We start from the raw sequence: 25,634 nt of genomic DNA on the forward strand, positions 1-25,634 counted from the left end.
GCATGGGAAAAAAGAAAAGAAAAAGAGGGTCTCAGTTAGGTCATTTAGTTAAATAATTCTGCACATGATAAGATAAACATGTGATATATAATATAAAGATAAGTTAAAGATAAATAAGATGTAAGATATTATATATAATGTTTGATATAATTTTAATAAGAGTGATTAAATTTATATATTAGATTGTAATGACAAAATTAACATTATCATAATGAATTTTATAATTTCAAAGTTGTTGCTTAAGTTCATATTTTTTATATGTTCATGCACCGAGTGCTTGCATGATTTATTTATTTTTATCTAATTTTATATATTATATAATATGATAATTGAGCTCTTGATTTTGTGAGTCAAGTCAAATATCAATTTTTAAGATTAATCGAGTGATACTAATAATTTTATAGAAATTTATAAAATTATTTATATAATTATCATATTATATAATATATAAAAATAAATAAAAATATTTATTTGATTTTAATTTCTACCTACTAGCATAGATTTATAAAAATCATTTCTAAATTAAGGCTAATTAAGTCATTTATAGTGTATTTTATCATTAAATAAAAATTATCACACCTAATAGAAGAGACATTTTATCCTTCTAAAAAATTATTTATCAAGGGCCCATGATATTATCATGGGTTTTTTAAAAAGATATCAAACATGGGACAAGGGGAATTATTTATCAATCACTCTCTTATTCTATGTACCAAACTATACCTTAATGATTAAATATGTTATGAGATTTACCATTTTGATTTAATGCATGCGTTCAAATCAACTAAATAATGTTGATTTGTTTCGTGAAGCTAAGTTAGAGTTGGGTCGGATTGAAGCTATTGTCTTGTGTCGCCTGTTATTCATTTATAGAACTCAAACTTGAAATTTTGCTTGAATATCTTATGAAATTTACCATTTTTTATTCAATGCATGCATTCAAATCAACTAAATAAAATCGATTTGTTTCACGAAACTAATTTTCGAGTTTGGTTGGATCGTGTCGAAGCCTTGTAAACTCTATTGTCGTCTATTTTTTTTTTTATTTATTTATGAGATTCAAACTCGAGACTTTGCTTTAACGAAATGTATTATTTTGATTTAATGCATGTCTTCAAATCAACAAAATGAGACTGATTCATTCCCATCATTATTTGAGAACTTTAAACATTCTTTTTCATAAATTTGATTAATGTGAGTCGGGACATATCTAAAATTTGAATTGATGGTAGTAAAGATTGAGAGTAAAATATATATTTTTAAAATCTGTTAAAAGTAAAATTGACTCTTGTTGGGACAATTGGATTCACTCGAATATATTATATTAATTTGAACAATTCTGATTATATGGAGTAAGGATGTAAACGAACCAAACCGTTTGTGAGCTATTCGAAGCTCGATTCGATAAAAGCTCGTTTGAGCTCGTTTAATGAGGCTCGTTAAGATAAAAAAAAACCAAACTCAAGCTTTACAGTATTCGGCTCGTTAGCTCGTGAACATGTTCGTTGGTAAGTTCACGAGTAATCTTTTAGATGAAAAAATAATAGTTTTGATATTTGATTTATTGATTTTACATATTATTTATGAAATATATAGAAAAATCTATTAAATTTATTTATTATAATAAATTTACAAATTTTAATAAGAATGATATATTTTTTCTTTAAATATATAATTTACTTTTTAATTAATCTAATGAAAATTTAAATGTAAAATTATATTTATTAAGCTTGTTTAGGCTCGATAAAGGCTTGAATAAGCTCGTGAGCCATGCATATATTCGTTAATCAAGCTCGGCGCGATTATAAACGAACCAAGCTCAAACATTTAAGAGTTCGACTCGGCTCGGCTCGGCTCGATTACGTCCCTATGTGGAGAGCTTTGATTGCCGGGATATCAAATATTATAATTTATCACAATTTATAAAGTAAATTTGATATTAATAAAAAGACGTGTCATAAAATCAATTTTTATGTCTTCCAAGTATAATATATAGTATAAGATATTAATGTAAAATAAATTATTGATATTTTATATATAGTTTAAAAAATATATAATGTATTTAGTTTTATATTCAACGTGCTCATGTCGACAAATAGATACATGTCATCTATAAAATCTCGGAGTCATTGTTACTGAAACTATTCATATGTAGCTCATTTAACGTCGTGTTTGGACGAATGTTTTTGTTTTCTTTGTAAACCTATGATGATGACCCACTTAACCTATCACAAATTGCTATTGATCGGATTGTGTTTTATTTGATATGATCGGATTACAAACATATGATAGCATTGGAATATCTTAACCATGAGCCCAAATCGTGAAATCGACACAAAATACAAACCAAATTAAACATATTATACGGTTGGAATGTTGGATCAACACACAAAATAGCATGCACCACAGGATAATCAATAGTTCAAAATCAAAATAATAATAAATTCACAAAAAATAAAGAAAAGTGAAGGGCTCCAATTGGTTTCTAACCGGTTCAATACCCTAACCCCTTAAAAATCCGGGAGAAAAACATAAGCAAATAAGTATAATTCGGTACATGCACAAGTTTTTCCGTTACGTTTTCCCCAAAAGTCATGTGATCAAGTTTAAGACAACAGACAAAATAGCATGCACCACAGGAGCAATTACACAACACCATAGTTAAACTGTAAAACAGACGATGGTACAATTCGACGCAATATACGGTTACGCCATGAGAAGATACATAACAGGTGCAGAATAATAACCATTACCAATGCCTCTTCTTCTATGTAATCACTCCAAATTGACAGAAGAATAGAGGTACATAGGTGATAGTTTCCATACCATAAGCAAAGTAAGATTTAGTACGACTCCTGGTACGTTTTTGGTTGACATTCTCCTCATAGGCCATAAAAAGTTTCCCATTTTTCAGATTATATAATCGTCATGACCCCGAAACCATTAGAAGCCAATTACATTGCATAAATTATTTCTCCACTGCTGTCAATGTCGAGGTCGGGATCGGAATCCAAGTCTTCCATGTCATCATCCATCATGTCCAGATTATACAAACCAGCAGGAGGTATGGTGGCTTCTGAAACTATCTGCATAATGACTTCCACGTTCTGCATGGGCTGGTCCGGCTCTTCAAACTGGTTACTCATTGTCCTTTCATCCATCAAATCAGCGGGAAGGTTTTTCAGAAACCACGGGTGATTCGCAATTTGGGCCATTGTAATTCGCTGTCCAAATATTTGACAGAAGTTGCATAAAAAATTAAAACAAGATGCTGGACGACTAATACATTGATTGATTAAATTAAAAAATAAAAATAAACAAACAACAAACTATATGGCAACAATAGACTTGGGAACTTAGTCTCAGGTCAGTGCTCCGGTCCAAATAGGTAGGAATTGAAGAATAAAGAGATTCTTTTCTATAGAAGAAGAATAGCTCCTCTTTCATAGACTTTCACGTTGAAATGGGATAATCAATATCAGTCAATAGAGTAGATTTCTGTCACAAAGGAAGAAGCCCCGAAGGAAGAAAACGCTTCTTTAAGAAAGGCCTAGCGAGTCACCTCCGGCTCCGGGGATGGGAAGAGGATTTGGCTTGGGAATTTTTTTTTATATAGGCTTACAAAGTCTTTATGCAAAGAACGCATTCGTGCACGTAGGCACTTTAAACTCCTCGGAGGAACAAATTTGAGAGAGGAAGAAATATGGTTTGAAAAATAAATACTTGTATAGCGACCATTTCTTCTGCTTGTGCAGTATCCAAGTTACCATTTGTCATATGTAAATGGATTTGATTAATAACTACACTTCTCAGGCCTCACATTACAGGTTTACTTACGCCTCTTCAAATTACCTATTTTAACAAGGAAATCGACTAACTAATAACCTATTCATCATGTCTTGCATTATATATACACCAAAAAGAGTTGATCATTGCTCTAACAGTGGTAATCGAGTTCACACAAAAATTCAGGTATAACGTTTGGGAGTATAATTACGACAAGGGGAGCGTGGTTGGAATATAGTACTTGAGCCGTTGTACGGTTTAAATAGGGATGACAAAGATTCAAGGTACGATGGGTAAACCCGACCCATTTGGGGCATGTCTGGATAAGTTAAACGGGTGTGTGCGGATAATGGGTATTGATTTTTCTACCAGACACGTTTGAATTGGCTAATGAATTTTATAGAACCCGATCCATTTAGTAAAGAATGTTCGATGATGAAGAAGATACTGACATAAAGGATGTTGGCTAATCAATTTGATTGTGTTCGTTGGTTATAACAACTTAATTTGAATTTTCCTATTTAATTTTTGTTGTTGATGTATTAGTTAAAAACATCAAATGCAAACGGAATGCATCACTAGTTATAATATTTGACAAAGCATCATACGCTCCATCTCACGATTAATATTATGGGTAAGGTCAATTGAGTTTGGTCCCACAAGTTGGAAGATGTCACGATCTTTAGGGGGATCATTTGAGATAAATAATTGCCCTCCCTCAAAAAGAGTTGATGATGCAGATCAATTGCTAAATCAAATAAAAAGCTGAAATAACTCACTTGTGCAGGGTCTGCAACAAAGATCCTTGATATTAGATGCCGGCAACCCTCGGATATATTGATATTTTCTGGAATCGAGTACTGGACACTTAAGATTCTTTGAATTGTCTTTCGGAAGTCCTTGGGTTCATCAGGATCCTCGAAGGGATAGGCACCAACCAGCATAACATATAGTGTGACTCCACAGGACCACACATCCGCAATCTGAAGCGAAGGCATTGTCAAGATTCATGATGAGTAGTATAAATGAATGACAATACGTCACATCGTTCAACTGGTAAACAACATTTGGTTAAATCGTTATGCAGGGGTTAGTATTAAACATGTGAAGACTTCCTACCAACAAGGACATGAGGCGTCCTCTATAATGACATATCCAAATTATCCAATAAGTGCTTAAAACCACATTTATATTCCTTAATCATAACATGCCAAGGGATATAAAAACAAATTAATAACCAATCTCCCCACTTAATTCACAATTGTTCTCAAGCGGCGTCTGAAAATAGATCATCAATTTACTATAGAGCTATGATTGGAGGGTTAAAACCCAGAATCAACCTCACAAGCACATAGTAGAACTACATTCGGCAGCAAGAACAGCAAAGTCTGGCAATAGGTTTTCCATGAAATTCACCACCAAATTTGATATAGATGACCAGAAGCACCATTTTAACAGTGCTAATACTCGCTTAACAATGCATTACTTATTCCCTAGTTGATGCAAATATAAAATGCAAGATTAAAAAATTAGCCGGGAATGCACAATTTATTGCATCATACATCTTTTGAACAAAGCCCCCAACAATGAACAAATGATAAAAGGACAAATGGGATAGAGAATAATTTGATGAACAAAAAGCAATTGGGTAATAACCAAGCACATTCCATTTCAGCACAATGCCACAGTATAACTAATACAAATAAAATTTGGCACAGCCAGTGTTTAAACAACATCCAAAATGCATGTCAAATGATCTTGGAAGAAAATATACGAAATTCTTCAAATGAAACCACACGCACAGAAAGAAAATAGCATCTTACAGTTTCGTGAGTGAAAATTTTTAAGGCACCAAATTCTTTTACCTTCCCATCATATTCTTTCCTGAGTAGCACTTCAGGAGCAATATATGCAGGGGTTCCCACTGTAGATTTTGGTTGAGAATGGAGCAAAGAAGACTGTAAAAGCACAATTATGATCAAAGATCAAATAATGATTTGAAGATAGATGACGACTATGTTTCAAATTGGCTTTTAAAATATCTCTAAGAAGATATAAATATAGCTGAAACATATCTTCTGTTCGATCCCAGATGGTGTGGGTGTGGGTGTGGGTGTGGGTGTGGGAGGGGTTGGGCGGTGGGGAGATGGGATTTTACTTGTATATCTCAGATTACCTTTGAATAACCAAAATCACATATCTTCAACCGAGGAGCTGGGCTCCCATCCAATAAAGTGTTTTCCAGCTTCAGGTCTCTATGGCATATTTGCTTCATCAACAAAAATGAGAGATCAATCAGATTTCTATTCTGCAGAGGGCAGCGAATAATAAAATCAAGAAACTAGCTTCCCGATAGAAAAGAAGGTTTTGATACCATAGAATGGCAGTAGCTAACACCAGATATAAGCTGTTGGAAAAAGAATCGAGCCTGCATGAGAAACGCCCACAGTAACTCTGATCACAATTTGCACATTGCATAAAACAAACATATATGAGCAAATTAAGAACCTCATCCTCACTGAAGCGTCCCGCATTGGATATCCGCTCAAATAACTCTCCCCCAGATGCATACTCCATCACTATAGCCAGATGAGTTGGTGTTAAAATCACCTGAAAATAGTATAAAATTAAAACTCACTGGTATGACAAGTCAGGCAAATGCAAAAATGATAATGAGAATTCAGAGGCTAACCTCTTTAAATCTAACAATATTAGGATGCCTCAGAGACCTGTGATTGATGATTTCTCTCTGAACATTTTCATCAATCTGGAATAAAACCAACATGTAACCGACATAGCTGGAGCATTATTTTATATAATCCCAACCCAGGTCTCCAGCCCAAAAATATAGATATAATGAAGTTTAGATCTCGACTGATAAAACGTGAGTAACAGTGGGCAAGGCAAAGGACAAACGATAAGAAAATATAAATTGAAGCAGAAATAGAAACTGATGCAAAATTTACATTCCACAGCCACTAAAAAAATCACATAACAATCTATTTGAGATGGAGCACATAGCTTTATTCTCAACGTAAACAGATCTCCAGTCAAGAAACTTATTTTAGTGCAACAATTTCTTTTGATACTTTAAAAATAGAGTTCAAAACACACATCAAAGTACACGATACAGAATAAGCACTGAGATATCTGCATTCCTGGATATTTCAAATTGTTTCATCCCTCAAAAGAAGAGAAGAATAACTATTTCCAGGAAAATAGCAAGACAGTCTTGCCTAAGAAAACAAATAAAATAAATAAATCAACAAATATATAAATGACCCATTACTAAATTAAAAGCAAAAAAATATAAAACCCTCATTGTACTTCAAAATGTCATCATTGAAAGAAAATGCAGTAATTTGCCACCAGTATTATTGCTTGCCAAATTAGCACCCTAACATTTCCTAGAAAAAAATAAGAACGCTAATTGCCAAATTAGCACCCCAACATTTCCTAGAAAAAAATTAGAACGCTAATGTTGTTAAAAAAAATGGTAAAATAAAGAGATCAAATTGACATGTTTTGCAATGAAAATGCAAATCTGACCCGGCTGCCTCGCTCAATATACTTAATAGCAACCAGCTCATCAACCTGTTTATCCCTCATGAGCCGGGCTATCCCAAAATTACCAGATCCGATATTTTTAATCAATTCATATCGATCACTGTCGTGCAAGATTGGCACGTCGCTAGGAGAATAATTTTTGGTTCCAGGCTCCATATAATCAACTGAATTCTTGCTAAGCCCCCTAGAAGTAATGGAAATCAGCACACCCTTATCACTCAAAGGCCATCCATGACAAATGATGAGAAGACAGAGAAAATTAGAGATAAATTTGCCTAGGTTTTCAAATGGACTTTATTAATTGATTCCGTAGTGGCGTTTACTTTTCTATTTTCAATTTTTAGAGAGAATGGGTACTTTTCTCTGCAATTTGATGGAGTATGAAACGGGAGGATGGTGGAGACATAACTGATGCTGACTAATAATACATTGTCGTTTAGTGCCAGTTAAACGGTGGTAGATATGAACATTTTCTCATCTTACAATGAAAAAAGTGTCATTTTCATCATTTTTTTGTGACGTGTTTTTAACGCGTGATTATTAGGGATTAAATTACAACTGTGCCCCATAAATAAACTTCCAAATCGCCAGCGGTCGACAGAAAAGACCATCATTATTTAGGTCAAAATACATGCATTTTCTGGGAAAATTTGTTCATTGAAGTACCAGCATTATTATCATAGAACAGGATTTTTCCAAGCTACTCCTGGAATGTTTCTCACCTACGATGTAGTGAAATTTAGCCCTTAACTTCAACTAAAAACTGAGAGACCCACATGATTTCTCCCTGTGGAGCATAGACTAACCCCATAAAAGATTACAGGATCACAATAGACCGCGTTGTTCCTACAAATTATAAATGTGATATATGGAGACCTGCCTTTCCACATTATCTTCTCTACGTACTTCCCATCAACAAAACTTTCAACATCAGTATGTATACAGTAGGTATTTCCAAGGATTTTTAATTCTGAAAACATGTTCAGTACAATAAAGGTCAATTCATAATTAGGAATTTCTGATATGCATGTCTAGCTCCAGCAACAGATTTCTCACGTCGATAGTATCTGTCATATCAGTCTAAAGTCAGGATCTCAAGATGATCCTGCCAAGACTCTCTAAATCACTCAACAGTAATGAAGAAAATAACCAGTACTTGGAAGATAGGAGATTACAAAGTAAAGAATATAAGGGAAACAATTCAGACATGTCCAGTAGAGCGTCCTCTGTTACAGAATTAGCGGCCAAATCAAGAAATGCTACTCAGAACATGGATGACAAGACCAAGTGAGTAAAGTTCATAATTCCAAGATTTGAAAACTAAAAATGATACTATCTTAAGTAAAAACAAAAATGGAACATCTGAAAAGTAATTCCATTACAGAGGTAGGGGTGTGGAGGAAAACAATTACAGAGGAGTTGTTAGTTAACCAATACAGAAGGGAGATTTTCCCTAGAACAGATGAAACAATGCAAGAACCAACACAAACCTTCCACAAAACTTAAAAAAAAAATTCAATCCCACCACACGCAGTAGAGATAAGATTGCTGAAACTAGAAAACCTTCTACACAACTCCATCCGTAGTCCATCCATGAACATTCATCACAACAACATACAAACCTCAAACTAACAAATTAATGAGATTATACTAGTAGCTGGCTCCGAAGAGCTGATTAACATGCAGAGTAGCAGAATCTCAACTTCCTGATATTAACTAATCATATAACGATAATCTCCAATTTTAGCAGCAAAAAAGGAAAAAAAACATCAATCCGGTCTCGGGAACAGCAGCTTTTTCATCAGTATCCAGTGACAAAATCGATTTTGGAAGCCCTAACTCACGGTACCAACAAAATTTCAAATATAGACATTCCATAATTGCGGCAACAGAAACATCGGACCCGAAATAAAGCGCAGCAGTACTTACCAAAACCAGAACCCCGAGACCCAATAGGAAAACGTATACGAAAAGCACCAAAAAATATCACGAAACTAACCTTATCCCCTCGTTCAATGTATTTAACCGCAACCAACTCCTTCGTCTGCTTATCTCTCATCAACCGGGCCACGCCGAAGTTACCCGACCCGATGTCCCGGACCAGGTCGTACCGATCACTGTCATGCATGATCGGCATGTCCACTGCCCGGCACGACCGTAACCGCCGCCCGATACATCTCCTCCGCGAACTCCCTCAGAACTCAATCTAGGATCCAGTAACTGGATTCACTCGCATTACTCGACCCCACCGAAACGACAGCGTAACCACCACCGGCGATGGTTGCGGGAACAGTTGACCCAATCGTGGTGGAGATAAAATATATTATGCCCCAGGGGAAGTCCACTTATAAGGAGTGGCTGGAGTGGCGTTTCCGTAATTTCACTCTCCTGTGTCCTGTTCCCGTGGTCGGCCAAAGGGATAGGATTAATATCTCTCTCTCTGTTTTTTATATTTATTCCAGCGAAGCGCAGACGAAAGTAGCGAGGCCCGATGAAACGGCGTCGTCTCGCGGGATCCCCGGGGATATTTTTTTTGGGGGGAGGGGTTTCTGAAACAGGATACGACGACGTTTAGAGCAGTGCTGATCGGGAAGAAGATTTTTGCTCTGTGAATGAATATTCTCTCTCCTTTGAGTCTTTGACGTTCATGGGGTTTCGTTCTTATTAGGTGTAGAATTACTGATATGTCCTTGGTTGGATAGAGTCTGGCGTGACTCTCGACGCCATATGTGTGGGGTTGGTTTGTAAAATAAAATAGCATTTACCATTTTCGTGAAGACTCCAAGTATCATGTCAACAGTAATCGATAATGTTTCTCAGTTTTGAACATATACTTATTCAGTTTTCGTGCTGCTGCTGCAATTAACTTTCAGTAGATGAGATAGTATTACGAATTTTTATCTGTAATATGGATCAACTTTTTTGATATTCACAAAAAAAATATAATATTTTTAACATAAATTCAATATTTTTCATATTCGATAATATGAGATATATCTTACAAAATACGTCCCGTGAGACATTAACTTTGAGTGGTTTATTGTAAGACGGTCTCACGAATCTTTATGTGTGAGATATATCAACCCTATCGATATTCACAATAAAAAGTAATACTTTTAGCATAAAAATTAATCTTTTTCATGTATGACTCAAATAAGAGATATGTCTCACAAAATACGACCCGTAAGACCGTCTCACACAAGTATTTGTCCATTAACTTTTTGTTTCGAGTACAATAGAGAAAATTAGTCGGTCCTTAATTTCTTCCTTTATATTTGGTACTGCTGCTGCAATCAATCGTATGGTTACATGAAATTAATTCAGGTTGCATTTGGATTAATTTATGTAATTGAAGTTGAGAATTTCATTTCAAATCTCGATTTGTTACGATAGATCTATTTCACAGTAAATTTTAAATCCTCAAAGCTAGCTATTTTGAAGTTATTTTAGTGGATTTCAAATCATTTTCAATATGAAGTCTTTTTAAGTATTTCTTCGAATCCAAATCCTCCCAATGCAACCTTATAGTTCGCCAGCATATGTATGCTCAGTTGATGTTTGTGGCCATTTTTAACAGACAAGAATTAGTTATCCATTTAGCATAACAGAAGAGGTATATCAATATGATTGGTAAGACTTGGTTTCTGCTTCTTGAAAGCTGGGAAAGATTGTTTATGTTTCTTTTGTCTTAAGGCGACGCTACGGATGGCCAAACCGTCGCTACAACCATCTGATCGAATTAATCTTTGAGCATCGAGATCTACAACTGTACGTAAATTCGAATGGGTTTGCTGTGGGAATTTGTTTGGCATATCAAAAAGTCTTCATCCAAAACTACAATACAATAAGACAATAAGGACGAAGTCTTAAATTGGAAACTCAATAATACAACACATTTATTTTTTCAATGCGGTAAAATGGTGTTACAGTATAAGCCATATGCAATGTTTTGGAGATTATTATCAAATCCGACGAGAGATATATGTAAAGTTTTAAAGGAAATTAGGAATATATTCAAAAATCACCCAGCAAATTGATTTGGAGGAACGAGACTTTTTAAGAATGAATAAATCTTATTCTATCTCTAAAATTTTCCTCAATATCTAATTAATCATCAATCATGAATGAGGATGAAAATGTTGAAATCCAAGAATAAATGCTATAATCCCATTCAATAAAGTGAGGATAAAATGAGCATATATAATCTATATTAAAGTTTTCCTCTTTCAATGGACTGATTGATTAACTTGTGAAATTGATTACATATATATTATAAATTAGTAATTGGTTAGGGGTGAACCTCAAAATTTACAAGGACTCTAATCCTTTTAATCTAAACAAAGGTTATACTAATCCCATGAACCAGGGGCAAAATTGACAAACACCGAATAAAATGCAACGCTTATCCAATCAGATTTTTGAAAACAATTTCAAAATTTTTCATTATAGTATTTTATCTCGCGTGTTATGTACATAAAAGAAAGTCATACATACTATATATATACGTGTGTGTATGAGTCAAATTTAAAGTGAAATACTATTGAGCAGATCTTTTGTAAGAAGTCTCATTAATTTTTATCTGTTATACGGGTCAACTCTACCGATATTCTAAATAAAAAGTAATACTCTTAGTATAAAAAGTAATATTTTTTCATTGATAACCCAAATAAGATATATGTCTCATAAAATATTACATGTGACACCGTCTCACACAAGTTTTTGCTATCATTATTTGGAAATATCAATTCGTATTATTTTTTAAAAGTGTTTCCAAATAATTTTTTTTAACAACTGGTTTGTGTATTATAAATAATTAAAAGAAAATATTGTTAAATAATAAAAAATCTAATTAAGAAAATCCTACCACGGAGACAGCTTATTCGCTGCCACCAGAATGTGATACACAAAACCTAAGGAATCTTTTGATTCTAAGAATCCCAAATTCTTTTTCCTTTCTTGCCCCTAATTTACATTTCACACTTTTCACCCTACTTGCTCCACACATCTATATAAATGGGAGAAACCCCACACTCTCCACGCATATAAATCACCAGAAAATCCATTCGAAAGAGAGAATATACAAAAACATAAAGATTTGTATAAAATATAAATTCTTTTTTTTTTAAAAAAAAAAGATAAAAATGGCTGAGATTTACAAAGAATTTCATGAAGAGTTGGGATGGATTTATGTTCCAAAAACCATAGCACAAATCCTCGTAGACGTTTCAACAATCGATGATGTTTCAAGGAAAGTAAAGATCCTGGAATTTCATGTCCAGGCATTGGAGGAAGAAACAAGGCGTATTAATGACGCCTACAAGCGTCAACTTCCTCATTGTATGCACTTTTTAGAAGATGGTCAGTTTACGAAAAACTAGTCGAGATGATGACTTCGAATACTTTATTTTGTTTTTATTCAAGCGGCGAGTGCCTAGTATCCAGGCTCCTTTTCCTAGGAATTGGGTTTTAAAAAAAGTAAATAATAATTGATTTATTATTAATTTTTCTTTCTTTTTTGTTGGTATTTTTTAAACTTTTGTTTAATGGTTGGTGATTTGCAGCAACTGAGATAATAAAACAGGAGATCCTAAGGTGGAAAAAAAGTAAAAAATGCCCTGTCGTAGAGGAGTTCAAGCCACTAAAAAGTGGCTTGGAAGGGTCTACAGGGTTTGAAGAGTCGAAGGATATTAGCGAGAAGAGGGAATGGATGAGTTCTGCTAAGCTCTGGACCACTCCGGTTCAGTATGACAATAACTTACACATCAAAAACCAAGACAAAATTTTGCACCATATGTCAGTAAGTTTGTTTTAATACTCCCACTAGACATAAATAATTAAGTCCATTAAATTCATAAATTTATAAAATAAGATTTATATTTTTAGATAGAGAAAATTTCCAATGGCCATCTAAATTGACGAGTTTTGGTTTTAGTAATTTAGTTAGTCAAAATTGAGTCTTAATCTATAAGTTTGTTTTCTTTCGTTATTTCCTTTTTTCATCATATTCCACCAAAGTGCTGATATGGCAGCATACACGTCAACAATTTTCGGTATCACATAAGCATTTAGGCGAAATTCATCCTATATGTGTGTGTGCTTTTTATTTTATTTTATTTTTTTTATGTTTCAATCTCTTTGAATTGGGTATCATTACTCCTCAACAATCATCTTCCTAATAATCGCAACAATTTTGTGGCTCGTTATTATAAATGAACACGCGATCTTGATTTGATACTAATTGTAGGATTGAGTCATTGCCACATTATGATACATAAACTATAAACGATGATACATACATAATTCAAATATTTTATATTTACAATATCCCAAGTGATATATTCCAGTCGTTCATGTTAATGACAACTATTTTCTTAACACAAAATTTTTATTTTACCTTTGAAATCTCCTCTATGATCCTATTTTGACATCCGTTTACATTACAGATCCATTTAAAATTTTATATTTAATGAGTTTTACTTTAAATCATTATTGGATCATCTTTTTATGATTTCGAATAATTGTTTCAAGGGTTTCTATCCAGTTATATCTGCATTTGATCCCCTTGTACCAATGAGCAGTTTTTTTTTTTTTTTTTGCAGAGTGGTCAAGGAGATCAAGCCAGTGGCAGTGGAGGGAAATTTAAGCACAAGGGAGGGGCATCTATGCCACTCGAGAAAGCCACCATGAAAAACAAAGGGGTTAATCCAGTTTCTTCCTCAGCTGCTGAGTCTGAGGTGGAACTGATTTATTTGAGTGTAACAGGAGATAATCCACAACCACGTGAACAAAATCCACAGCCGTTGCCGAAGAAGCAGAGACGTTGCTGGTCTCCGGAGTTGCACAAGCAGTTTGTTGATGCACTGCAACAGCTTGGAGGAGTAGAATGTAAGGAGATCAGATTCCTTTATATATACTAATTTATTTATTTTTTTATCATGTCATTTGGTTTGCAGTATGAAATTTAATTTGGACCTTTTCATAATCGTTTCAAGAAAATATTTGTTGGTGATATTGAAGTTAGTTTCATCCTTCGAAGGGTTTTTACCTTGTGGATTTTCTTAGAATATATTTAATTATTGTGGTTACTCTATTAATAATTTCAGAGTTTCACTTCCCCACTTCGTTTTCCTTTTTTAAAAAAATTAGAAAAAAATTAAGTATATAGACTTGAAATAATTTATTTGTTCATTTTTTACAGCTGCAACACCGAAGCAGATTAGGGAAGTGATGAATTTTGAAGGTCTGACCAATGATGAAGTCAAAAGCCATTTGCAGGTAACCCTAAAAAAATATTGTTGGGAGGAGGGTCTTCTATATGCGACTTTGTAAACACCCCCCACTATCATGCCTCGAGCCCGGGCTCGCCTCTGCGTGACTGCACAATGGGTCAATATACAACTACTTCGTATTCGTACTCGTTTTACGAAAATGATTAACTCAAATTGTTATAAAAGTCCATTGTATAGTAAGCCAATTATAAATTCATTTTAAATTTTTTAATTTTTATCATGTGGGACAAGATGTATACATAGCCTCGGTTATATTAACTAATATTGGTCACTGCATGTGTATATATCTGATTCTATGAGATCGATTAATTTGCTGGTCATCTCTGTGACAATGTATTACATTTCTTTATTTTTCAGAAATACAGACTTCACCTTCGAAAGCATCCACCTTCGGCACGACAAATGAGTTCCTCGTGGTTGGCACGAGACAACCAACATGGTGGTGCAGTACTACTCAAGCCGGCGGTTGCATATTCCAACACCTCACAAAACCCTAAGTTGCATGCAGCAGTAGGCTCGATCCCAAGGGGTTCAAACAATTCGGGTTCAAGCGCTTAAAGAGTGGAGGAATAGAAATTCGAGATCCTAGCCGGAAGGTTTGATTTAGAAAGAATCATATATGGAACGTCTATAGGTGATCGCACCTTGGAATTTTGCAGCAACTTTGAGTATTGAAAACAAAATGACGCTTCAAAATAAGACGTCCGTCGGTGGCCACCCCCAAAAGAGATTTTATTTTTTCTTTAAAACTTTTTTTTTTATTATTTCTGATGAGTTTGTTTCAAGAATTGAATAAATTACAGTGCTCGATCAGGATTGTTTTATGATACATTATATTATAACACTCGAAAGAGAGCCCTAACGACACAAAATCGGGTCATCCAGCTAGATCGACGAGTCGTACAGCTACAAACCAAAGACTCGATATAGTTTCAATTCATTCACTTGGTCGGATTTAGTGCAAGAATTAGAAGAAACCACTTATGATAAGTCATATATTAATAAAAGATGCACACACGTTGCATGTGTTATTATTATTTTTAATTTGATCAATATAATACTAAAAAATTAGCATGAAATTATTTTTAATTTAGAAGAGTTCATCGATTTAAAATGGAAGTCTTGTTTAGATTTTTTTCCATGTAAAATATATATGGAGTGACTTGGGTAGGTTTTTAGTATAGTAAGAAGATAATTATGGAATTAAATATTTTGATATCTTCTAAGGTAGTTACTCTAAGAATCTCACAATAATGTAATTGAAGAGGAGACTCAAGGTTGAGGAGAATATTCGAATATGATTATAAGAAAAATGTGATATTTGTGATTTTTAAAATTGGAAATATACATCAAATTTATTATCTGCACCTATTTTAAGATTAAATAAATTCCGCGAGCCATAGTCAAATAAATCGGGTCCAATTGAAGAGGCATAAATAAATTATTTCATTCGAAACTAAAAATGCGAGAGCCGGGTATATTGATTTCTTTTTCTAAAGAAAAAAATTACTTGATAATATATAGGTAATGAAAAATATTTTCAAGAATTTAATTTATGCGTGACACTTCATTTTTTTTCTTTTGAAGGATATATATTTTTATTGAAGCTATGATATCATATAGGAATTATTAATTTATATAAGAGATATAGTCACATCATGAAAAATATATTATTTAATTTGTTTATTGTATATAATATTTTAAAATTTTTAAAATAAAATCTGTTGCTTCGGTTCACAAATAAACTACACGAGAATCTTTTTGTTGACATTTAATTAAGAGTTAGAATATTATAACAATAATTGAACAAAAGAATAAATAACTAATTATCCTTAGTTTAATGGTATCACCGACATATAACGTAACATGTGAAATAAATCACTATTATTGAATAAATCACTTGACATATTACACAATAATAAAATAAAAAGCAACTTAACAAATAGCTTCATATAAATAATTAATAATCCAACAATCACATAAAATTTCCTTATTCTTTTCCAAGCGCAATCCACTTCAATGCAATTGGATAAAATTCAATAAAACTCGTGTTTCGATGGATATCGAAACCCTATTCGAGCATGAATCCGGCGGCATTGTTCAAGAGGTGGTTCACGTCTCCCCAAGTTTTAACGATCCATTCACCCTTATCGGATACGAGAAACACATTAAGAGACGTGTTAATAACCTTCCCGATGGGTTTCCCGTGTGGAAAAACCCTCCTATGAAGTGCTCTTATGGTAACATCATGGGACACCACAACTATCTTTTCACCTATATACAAATGCAATCGTTTTCAATTAATTATCATTTTTCATACCATGCATGTCGATAATTTTAAGATCTCGAGCCAAAGTGAAAGTGGATATAGAACAGAGAAAATTGTAAATTATGTCCCGTAAATTGACCTGTTTTCGTTTTATCCTTTGATTAGTCACGTCTTAGTATCAGTGCGATATCTTTGCTTCTTTTATAATTTTAGTCATTTTTTAAAATCAGATTATACCTTGGTGTTTATTTGCAATTCTTTGCAATGCGGATGTGCTTCGTTCATAGAGTTGATTCAAACTCTCTCCACCACCCTGAAACAAAATTTTATATTTTAATTAATATATATTTATAATTATATATATCAAGAGATAGAGGGTGTGTATGTATGTGTGTGTATATACTGGAATCTCTTGATCCCTGCGGCTAGAGACAAAAGCATTGTGGGCCTCAGGATGAGATATGGCTGTTTCACGAACAATGAAGCCTTGGAGGACCCCAACGTGTCTTTCCCGCAACTTTGGATCTTCATTAACCTTTTTTTATATAAAGCCAAAACAACAGTACTTCCATTAACTAACTCATAATCATTCGATGTATATATAATACATATATTTACATCATGTGTTTGTGCGTGTGTGTTAGGGCATCCGCATCCGTCGGAATTAATTCATGTTAATAACTCTCCATCTCATCAAAAATGATGGGGTCCACGAGCCACATATTCATTACATTAACACTTCCCCATTATTAACACACACTCACATTCATTTAATTTCACTACATTTAATTTATGAAAGAACCGTTGGCGAATAATGTTAGCGACGGTTTTTCAAACACTGTCGCTATTAGCGACGGTTTTTAATAAAACCGTCGCAAATAACGACGGTTTTTACAAAACCGTCGCAAGTTGCGATTTTTTTTAAAAAAAATAAGAAAGTAGTGACGCTTTTGAATTTGCGACGGTTTTTCAAAAACCGTCGCAAATTTCGGATTAACGGCGTTCATTCTGATGAATTTTTCTGCTGACTTGGCACAAAAAATTAATAACACCTCCACCCACATTGGTGCTTTAATGTTAATGGGTGTTAATAACACCCATTAACATACCAATGTGGGTGCCCTTATATACTGGAGTATGTGTGTGTGTGTGTGTGTGTGTGTGTATACCTGATGCACCCCACAGTGTTTGGCTATCAACTGGGCAGTGTAGGAAGCTCGTTTCAAGTCAGAAGAATACACAGCAGAGATGTTCGGCTCCTTTGAAAGCCGCTCAGCCACCTTTAACGATACACATATATACATACATATATATAATAATTACCACAAGAAATATCTGAAAACAATAAAAAAGGTTAGTAATATTCTTATAATTACCAGAAAGGCTTGCTGTCTCCCGGTCTCATTCAATTCGACATCCAATTGCCCCTATATATGTTGCATGCATGAGAACATACACACACACAAAGGCATATATATAAATATATCAACAAGATTATCAAATGATGATAATGAAAACCTGGAGTCTGCCATCAACATTCCATTCGGTTTCGCCATGACGAATCACGACAATCTCAGCATATTTAGAACAATCATTGATGGAATTATAAGCCATTATATTATATAGTAGCTTGCTGCAGCTTCAATATGTATATATTAGATATATCGAAGATGGTTTAGTTAGTTTATGGCGGAAAAGGAGAGCGACGGAGAGGAGATTTTATGCTATTCTGGAAGCCACAGAGACGCAGGAACATGCATGGTGGTGGGGTACTCGACCAACCACCCACCTCTATCTCAATTATTACATCAAAATTATGTGATATTAGGCCCCATCAACACCAATTATTATAGAAATTCACGTGCCTTGCCTAACACATGCTTCTTGTTTAGTCCTTTTTACTATTTTTAAATAGCGCTCAACAATAAATTGGTTAAATATATTAATTAGACAGCTCTTTTGTTTGTGTGTGTGTGTGTGAGAGAGAGATCTACTTTTATGTTTGTGTCTTTTTGATGAGGTTCTTTTTGTGTTACGGAACGAACAATGTAATGATCCATGTATAGTATTCCATTTTAGATGTTTTGAATATGTACGAGTCCTATGTTAAGTTAATGCATGTGAACCTATTTATCGGGAAAATAATGTTTTTGGCCTTCTAATTTGTCAAATTTTGATTTTTTGTCAATTAAATTTATAAAATTTGGTTTTCATAAACTAATTTTTTTTTTAATTTTCGTCTATTTTGGTCCAATTTATAATTGTTATACATCGGTTGGATAAATAACGATTGTAGGTATTGTCTCGTAAAATAGAACTGGAAGCAAAAAATATCAAAGTTAGTTCAAAAATCCAAAATTTTAAAATATGGTAGACCAAAACTTAAAATAAGAAGGTCAATGCACACAAAAAAAAAGAAGTTATTTTGCCTATTTAATATGTGATACCGAAGATATTGTAATCAGTTGGAAAGAGATCAAGTTGTTTTTTTCTTTAGCTCGATTATTTAATCAATCGATTTCGCTCATAAATTTTCTCGGCTATCCTTTTGAACTAAGAATGTTACTTTACACTTAATCTTTACAAAAAATCGCTAAAATTAATAATAGGTAATTTATTTATTTCAAGTCTAATACAATTTTTTTTTTTGTAGCGATAGAATTGTTAAGTCTGACAAGATATATCACAAATTTTAGTTCAATTTTGTGGACCACAGTAGCAAAGAATTATATTGACACGTTCTGAAATAGGAAATTATGTATCAATTTCTTCAGCTATTATTATTATAAGGACACGATTTATTAAACATTCAAGCGCAGGTGTCGAAAGCTTATTGCATGTGAACCGCTTTGAAATTTTATACGTTTTAATTTGATGTCTCGACTCTCGAGTACTTGATTTGGGGCTTGCACAGATCATGAAATGATAAATAAAATAATGTTTCTGTTGGGAGTCCACATCTGTGATGCCGTATCTTCTTCTATCTCCTCGCTGGACAACCTGCAAATCCAACCACAACAAGAACAATACAATATAATATATTAGGATAAAAACCGGGCTCAGACGAACTGATTTTGGCCTCTCCAAATACACAGTAATCCAAGGCGAAGACTACAAAGGTTTCCCAATACTCCCTTCGGTTAATGCTCTCACGGCCAGCGGGTTGCACACACACAGAGAGAATTCGTTCCCTTGCTGTCAAGAGAACAAACGAGAGAGAAAGGAACACAAAACAGAGAGAACACCGAGGACACTCAGTCACCGAGGAAGACGCACACGAAGCAAGGTCTCACGTTCTTTTTTTCTCTCAAGAAGTCGGCTGCTCACTCTCTGTCGGGGGAAGAAAACGTGCGGCTGCTCACATAAGAAATGAAGGAGCGTCTCACTTATTTAAAGCCCTACAGCCCACATTCAAATAAGGGAAGGAACAGTAGGGTAAGGTAATGGGCTTGAGAAGAAATTGGGCCAAAACCCAACATTTCTCCACCTTTTGGCCCAACACCGGTTCACTGGACAGGAGAGTCACCTACAGTCATCATCATTGCCCCACTTGCTGAAAACACAAAGTTAGTACAAGTATCAATATGTAGCAAACACTAAGTAAGCTACACTACAGAACAGAAACAGAACACATCAATCAGAAGTATCAAAGTTTAAAATTTTTAGACAAGATATAAATTTTTCAACAGACAAACACTTAGTTCCCATATCAGCAGGATTAAATTGAGAAGGGATTTTTTCAAGATAAACTATGCATTTAGCAACCACATCACGAATGTAGTGGAATCTAACATCAATATGTTTAGTTCTATCATGAAAAACAGGATTCTTACACAGTTGTATACCAGACTGACTATCAGAAAATACTACAACTTCACCTTCAAGAAAACCAATTTCAGAAATAAGACCTTTCAACCAAATAGCTTCTTTTAAAGCTTCAGTGACAGCAACATACTCAGATTCAGTGGTTGAAAGAGCAACTATGTGTTGTAATTGAGATTTCCAGCTAATACAAGCACCACACAATGTAAACACATAAGAAGTTTTTGATTTTCTATTGTCCCTATCATTTGCATAGTTAGAATCCACATATCTAATCAATTTAACACCAACATCAGATTTTGAAAATTTTAAACCATACTTCACAGAACCATTCAGATATCTCAAAAGCCATTTGACAGCTTGCCAATGGTAAATACCGGGATTAGACATATACCGACTCAAACAACTCACAGAATATGCAATATCAGGCCTCGTGCTAACCATTAAATACATGACAGAACCTATGGCATTTGAATATGGCACATTCTTCATGTTTTTAACATCAAGATCAGTTTTAGGGGATTGCTCTTTACTTAGAACAAAATGACCAGCTAAAGGCACATTGACTGGTTTTGCATTTAACATGGAAAATTTACTCAAAACTTTCTTAACATAAGTATCCTGATTCAACAAAATGACAGACCGTTTTCTATCTCTATAAATGTTCATGCCAAGAATACGTTTAGCATCTCCTAAGAATTTCATATCAAATTTAGCACTTAAGCAATTTTTGACATGATCAATAGTTTTCACACAAGAACTAATCAATAGCATATCATCCACATAGATAAGCAAGAAAACATGAACTTTAGCATTTTGTTTGAAATACAAGCAATGATCATAATTACTTCTAGTAAAATTCATAGAGAGCATGCATTCATCAAACTTTTTGTTCCATTGTCTAGGAGATTGCTTTAATCCATACAAATATTTCTTTAGCAAACAAACATGATCAGGATACTTAGAATCAACAAAACCATCAGGTTGCCTCATACAAATTTTTTCATCAAGTTCACCATGTAAAAAAACAGTTTTAACATCTAATTGTTTCAACTCCCAATCAAACTGAGCAACAAGGGCAAGCATAATTCTCACAGTAGTAAACTTTACAACAGGAGCAAATATTTCAGTATAATCTATCCCTTCCTTTTGAGTAAATCCCTTAGCCACTAACCTAGCTTTAAATCTGACAGATTCACATTCATTCTTGACCTTAAATAACCACTTACAGTCCACAACAGAACAATTTTCAGGTTTAGGTACAAGAATCCAAGTGTTGTTAACATGCAGCGAATTAATTTCTTCATTCATCGCATTTAACCATTGCAGAATTTTCAGATTTTAAAGCTTCTTCATATGACTTAGGTTCAACATTATCAATCGATTCAAACACACTAAATGCATGAGAAGTCATATGAAAATCATCAAATCGTTGTGGCTGCCTAATATTTCTTTTAGATCTATCCCTAGCCAATTGATAATCATTCAAATCACTAAGATCAGTTTCAGGAATATTTTCAGCAATTTCTTCATGCACATCAGCATCAACTTGATTATCAAAAACAGATTCAGACAGATTTTCAGGTAAAATATTCACATCAGGAACATTCTGCACATTTTCAAAATCATGACTTGGACCAAGTAAATGCTCCACCTTGTTTGGAGCAGTGGCAGGTTCAGGAATAGGTAAAGTAGCAGATAAACAGGGGAATTCAAACTCATTGAAAACAACATCCCTACTGATTAACACTTTAAAACCAGGTTGATCCCTTACCCATAATCTATAACCCTTAACCCCATCAGAATAGCCAAGAAAAACACATTTCACAGATCTAGGTTCAAGTTTGTCATTTTTCTGATACACAAAAGCAGAACAACCAAAAACTTTCAAATTTGAAAAATTAATTTGTGTACCAGACCACACAGATTCTGGACACTTACCATTCAAAGGCACAGAAGGAGACCTATTTATCAAATAAGCAGCAGTACAAACAGCTTCACCCCAAAAATTTTTTGAAAGGCCAGAACTAGCAAGCATGCACCTCACCCTTTCAAGTAAAGTTCTATTCATACGCTCAGCTACACCATTTTGCTGAGGCGTATAAGGGACTGTCCTATATCTTTGAATACCAGATTCAGCACACAAATTGTCAAACAATCGATTACAAAATTCAAGACCATTATCAGTTCTTAGAATTTTAATTTTCTTACCTGTTTGATTTTCAATCAAGTTTTTCCAGTTTTTAAACTTCTCAAACACATCAGATTTGTTTTTCATTAAAAACACCCAAACTTTTCTTGAAAAATCATCGATAACAGATAGAAAATATTGATTTCCACCATGTGTTGGCACACTAGCAGGACCCCACACATCAGCATGCAAATACTCAAGTATTTCAGAAGTGACAGAGTGTTTGGGAATAGGGGAATTTGGAAATTTAACTCGTGACTATTTGCCAAGAACACAAGAATCACAAAATGGCATACAAGATAATTTATCACTACCAAAATAACCATCTTTGTGCAAAATTTCAAGACCTTTAGTACTCATGTGACCTAATCTTTTGTGCCACAAATCAGTTTTGTCACTTAAGACAACATTCACAGAATTTTGCACATAAGATTCACATTCAGCATGACAAACATACAAGTTTCTCTTTTTAGCAGCTTTGAAAATCACTAAAGACTCTTTCATAATTTTCATAACCCCATTTCCCCACCTACCCTGTAAACCATCATCTTCTAATGCAGCACAAGAAATCAAATTATGACATAAATCAGGAACATGCCTCACATTCTTCAAAGTTAACACATAACCAGAATCAAATTTCAGTGATACATCACCAAGACCAGCAACTTGACACAATTTTTCATTTGCCATAGAAACAGACCCATGCTTCACTTCTTTATAACTAGAAAACAGATTTTTAAATGGGGACATGTGGAAAGTACACGCAGAATCAACCAACCATTCATTTTCACACAAAGAACTAGAATGCACAGAATTCACCACAGAAACATCACATGCCTCAGTCACCATAAAAATATCACCCAAGTTTTCACTACCAGAAGCCATATTTGCATGGTCATCATGCTGATTTTTAAAGTTTTGATTTTGATTTTGGTTTTGCTTAGGCCTAGAACACTTTTTAATGTAATGACCAGTTTCACCACAATTATAGCATTTTCTATTCTTGGGTCTCGACTTGGATCTTGCCTTACTCTTACCTCTATTTTTAACGAACGCTTGGTTATGGTTGTTTGAAGGTTTTTGATTTTGAAATCTATGTTGAGACCTTCCTCTAACAAGCATAACCTCACCAGAATTATTACCACCCTTATTTGTTTTTAAATCTATCTCTTTGCTTTTCAAGCCGTTCACGACAGTCTCTAAACTTACCTGATCTCTACCATACTTAATAGCAGATTTAACATCACTGTAAGAATCAGGTATTGCATTTAAAAGAACAATAGGGGTGTAATCATCAATATTCTTATCTCCTATTTGCTTAATGTCTTGCACTAATTTGGTAAACACATCAAGGTTCTCATCGATGTCCTTGTTTAAATCAAGTTTGAACCGGAAAAATTTCTCAAGCAAAAACAATTTACTAGGCAACGAAGTTTCAGTATAAAGTTCTTCTAATTTTTCCCAGAGTTCCTTAGCCGATTTCAGTTTACCAACTTTTCTTAGCACAGAGTCAGACAAGTTCAAAATTATAGACGAATAAGCAAACTCATCCATTTCAGCAATTTTTTCAGGAGTTTCAGCAGCAGAATATGACAAGTCTATCGCTTTGAAAACTCTTTGTTGTACCAAAATACCTTTCATTTTCTGCTGCCATATTGAAAAATCCGTTTTTCCGTTAAAAGGTTCGAGATGATATCCAGTCATAGACATTTTCAAAAAACACAACAGTTGATAAAAAAAAAACAACAAATTTTCACACAGAGAAAATTTAAATCACCAATATCAAAGCGAACACAGCGGAAGCAACTTTTCGCCACGAAAATAGAAACACAACAAGCACATAAAACCTAGAGTTCTACCAGCAGCAAATCCCAGCACATAAATCCGCGGCAAGCGGTTACGCTACTAAATGCAGTAAAAGAGGTTCCAGCCAATATACCAGAGCGAAACCCTAAGTAAGAGTTTCAAATTCCAACGAACCGACGTGGACAGCGGCGGCAGCAAGGTGGACAGCGGCGGCAGCAAGGCGGGCAGCAGGTAGCGGACAGCAACCAATGGCTCTGATACCACTGTTGGGAGCCCACACCTGTGATGCCGTATCTTCCTCTATCTCCTCGCTGGACAACCTGCAAATCCAACCACAACAAGAACAATACAATATAATATATTAGGATAAAAACCGGGCTCAGACGAACTGATTTTGGCCTCTCCAAATACACAGTAATCCAAGGCGAAGACCACAAAGATTTCCCAATAGTTTCAATTTAATATTGTGTTAATATCATTTGGATATTAAATTTAAAGAAAAATTGCAACTTTTATGTGTCAGGATCAATAGATATTATTAATTCAAAAGATATACCAGTAATACAATAAGAAACTTTATTTTTTTACAATCGTAGTGGCGCAACATACAATTAAGTAAGTGTTAATGGATCAAAATGTTAGATCCATGTGTTCAGAAAAGGTACGTATCTATCTTCTGATATTATCTCATATATTGTCTCAAATTTCTTAAAGATCAGTAGTACATTTTCTCTACCTTTGACTCTGTCCCCAGTAGCTACAATATTATCTGTTAAAATTTGACGTCACTCTTTTATAGTTCACCTATTAAATCAGATCAAGAGAAGCTACGCCAGAAGTTTGACGCTAGAGAACTTCTTGGGAGGTCACATATTTAGTACTACTCTCACTCATGCACGACTAA

At 34.2% G+C, this 25,634-nt stretch overlaps 3 protein-coding genes across 3 annotated transcripts; 1 reads left to right on the top strand and 2 right to left on the bottom strand.

The window, feature by feature from the left end:
• Window positions 1–2,625: 2,625 nt before the first annotated feature.
• LOC140840232 (serine/threonine-protein kinase SAPK10-like) lies at window positions 2,626–9,971 on the bottom strand. The gene is made up of 8 exons (XM_073207507.1): window positions 9,353–9,971; window positions 6,479–6,553; window positions 6,295–6,396; window positions 6,161–6,214; window positions 5,963–6,055; window positions 5,652–5,744; window positions 4,566–4,769; window positions 2,626–3,224 (listed from the first exon to the last, which is right to left on the bottom strand). Exons 1-8 carry the CDS (start codon window positions 9,488–9,490, stop codon window positions 2,955–2,957), a joined length of 1,029 nt encoding a protein of 342 aa, XP_073063608.1. The 5' UTR covers window positions 9,491–9,971; the 3' UTR covers window positions 2,626–2,954.
• A 2,523-nt stretch (window positions 9,972–12,494) lies between these two features.
• On the top strand, window positions 12,495–15,200 carry LOC140814674 (myb family transcription factor EFM-like). The gene is made up of 5 exons (XM_073173730.1): window positions 12,495–12,711; window positions 12,915–13,150; window positions 13,953–14,238; window positions 14,552–14,628; window positions 15,000–15,200. The coding sequence occupies exons 1-5, from the start codon at window positions 12,495–12,497 to the stop codon at window positions 15,198–15,200; spliced, it is 1,017 nt and encodes a 338-aa protein (XP_073029831.1).
• Window positions 15,201–16,504: 1,304 nt separating this feature from the next.
• Window positions 16,505–18,656, bottom strand: LOC140810051 (phosphoglycerate mutase-like protein 4). Its single transcript, XM_073167863.1, has 6 exons — window positions 18,430–18,656; window positions 18,288–18,338; window positions 18,081–18,191; window positions 17,315–17,446; window positions 17,149–17,224; window positions 16,505–16,916 (listed from the first exon to the last, which is right to left on the bottom strand). Exons 1-6 carry the CDS (start codon window positions 18,523–18,525, stop codon window positions 16,714–16,716), a joined length of 669 nt encoding a protein of 222 aa, XP_073023964.1. The 5' UTR covers window positions 18,526–18,656; the 3' UTR covers window positions 16,505–16,713.
• Window positions 18,657–25,634: the final 6,978 nt, after the last annotated feature.

The sequence above is a fragment of the Primulina eburnea genome, chromosome 1 (assembly GCF_022965805.1).
Source record: "Primulina eburnea isolate SZY01 chromosome 1, ASM2296580v1, whole genome shotgun sequence".
NCBI classification, from domain to species: domain Eukaryota; kingdom Viridiplantae; phylum Streptophyta; class Magnoliopsida; order Lamiales; family Gesneriaceae; genus Primulina; species Primulina eburnea.

What these genes read in the sequence shown, in the direction of transcription:
- LOC140814674 (XM_073173730.1), top strand. Translation starts at nt 12,495, where the DNA reads ATGGCTGAGATTTACAAAGAATTTCATGAAGAGTTGGGATGGATTTAT. An exon ending in AAATTTTGCACCATATGTCA is followed by an intron (nt 13,151 to 13,952) that starts GTAAGTTTGTTT and finishes TTTTTTTTGCAG; the next exon opens with AGTGGTCAAGGAGATCAAGC. An exon ending in ACAGCTTGGAGGAGTAGAAT is followed by an intron (nt 14,239 to 14,551) that starts GTAAGGAGATCA and finishes CATTTTTTACAG; the next exon opens with CTGCAACACCGAAGCAGATT.
- LOC140840232 (XM_073207507.1), bottom strand. Translation starts at nt 9,490, where the DNA reads ATGCCGATCATGCATGACAGTGATCGGTACGACCTGGTCCGGGACATC. An exon ending in ACATTGAACGAGGGGATAAG is followed by an intron (nt 6,554 to 9,352) that starts GTTAGTTTCGTG and finishes GTTTTATTCCAG; the next exon opens with ATTGATGAAAATGTTCAGAG. An exon ending in GTGATTTTGGTTATTCAAAG is followed by an intron (nt 5,745 to 5,962) that starts GTAATCTGAGAT and finishes GTGCTTTTACAG; the next exon opens with TCTTCTTTGCTCCATTCTCA.
- LOC140810051 (XM_073167863.1), bottom strand. Translation starts at nt 18,525, where the DNA reads ATGGCTTATAATTCCATCAATGATTGTTCTAAATATGCTGAGATTGTC. An exon ending in AACACTGTGGGGTGCATCAG is followed by an intron (nt 17,447 to 18,080) that starts GTATACACACAC and finishes ATATAAAAAAAG; the next exon opens with GTTAATGAAGATCCAAAGTT. An exon ending in GCAGGGATCAAGAGATTCCA is followed by an intron (nt 17,225 to 17,314) that starts GTATATACACAC and finishes ATTTTGTTTCAG; the next exon opens with GGTGGTGGAGAGAGTTTGAA.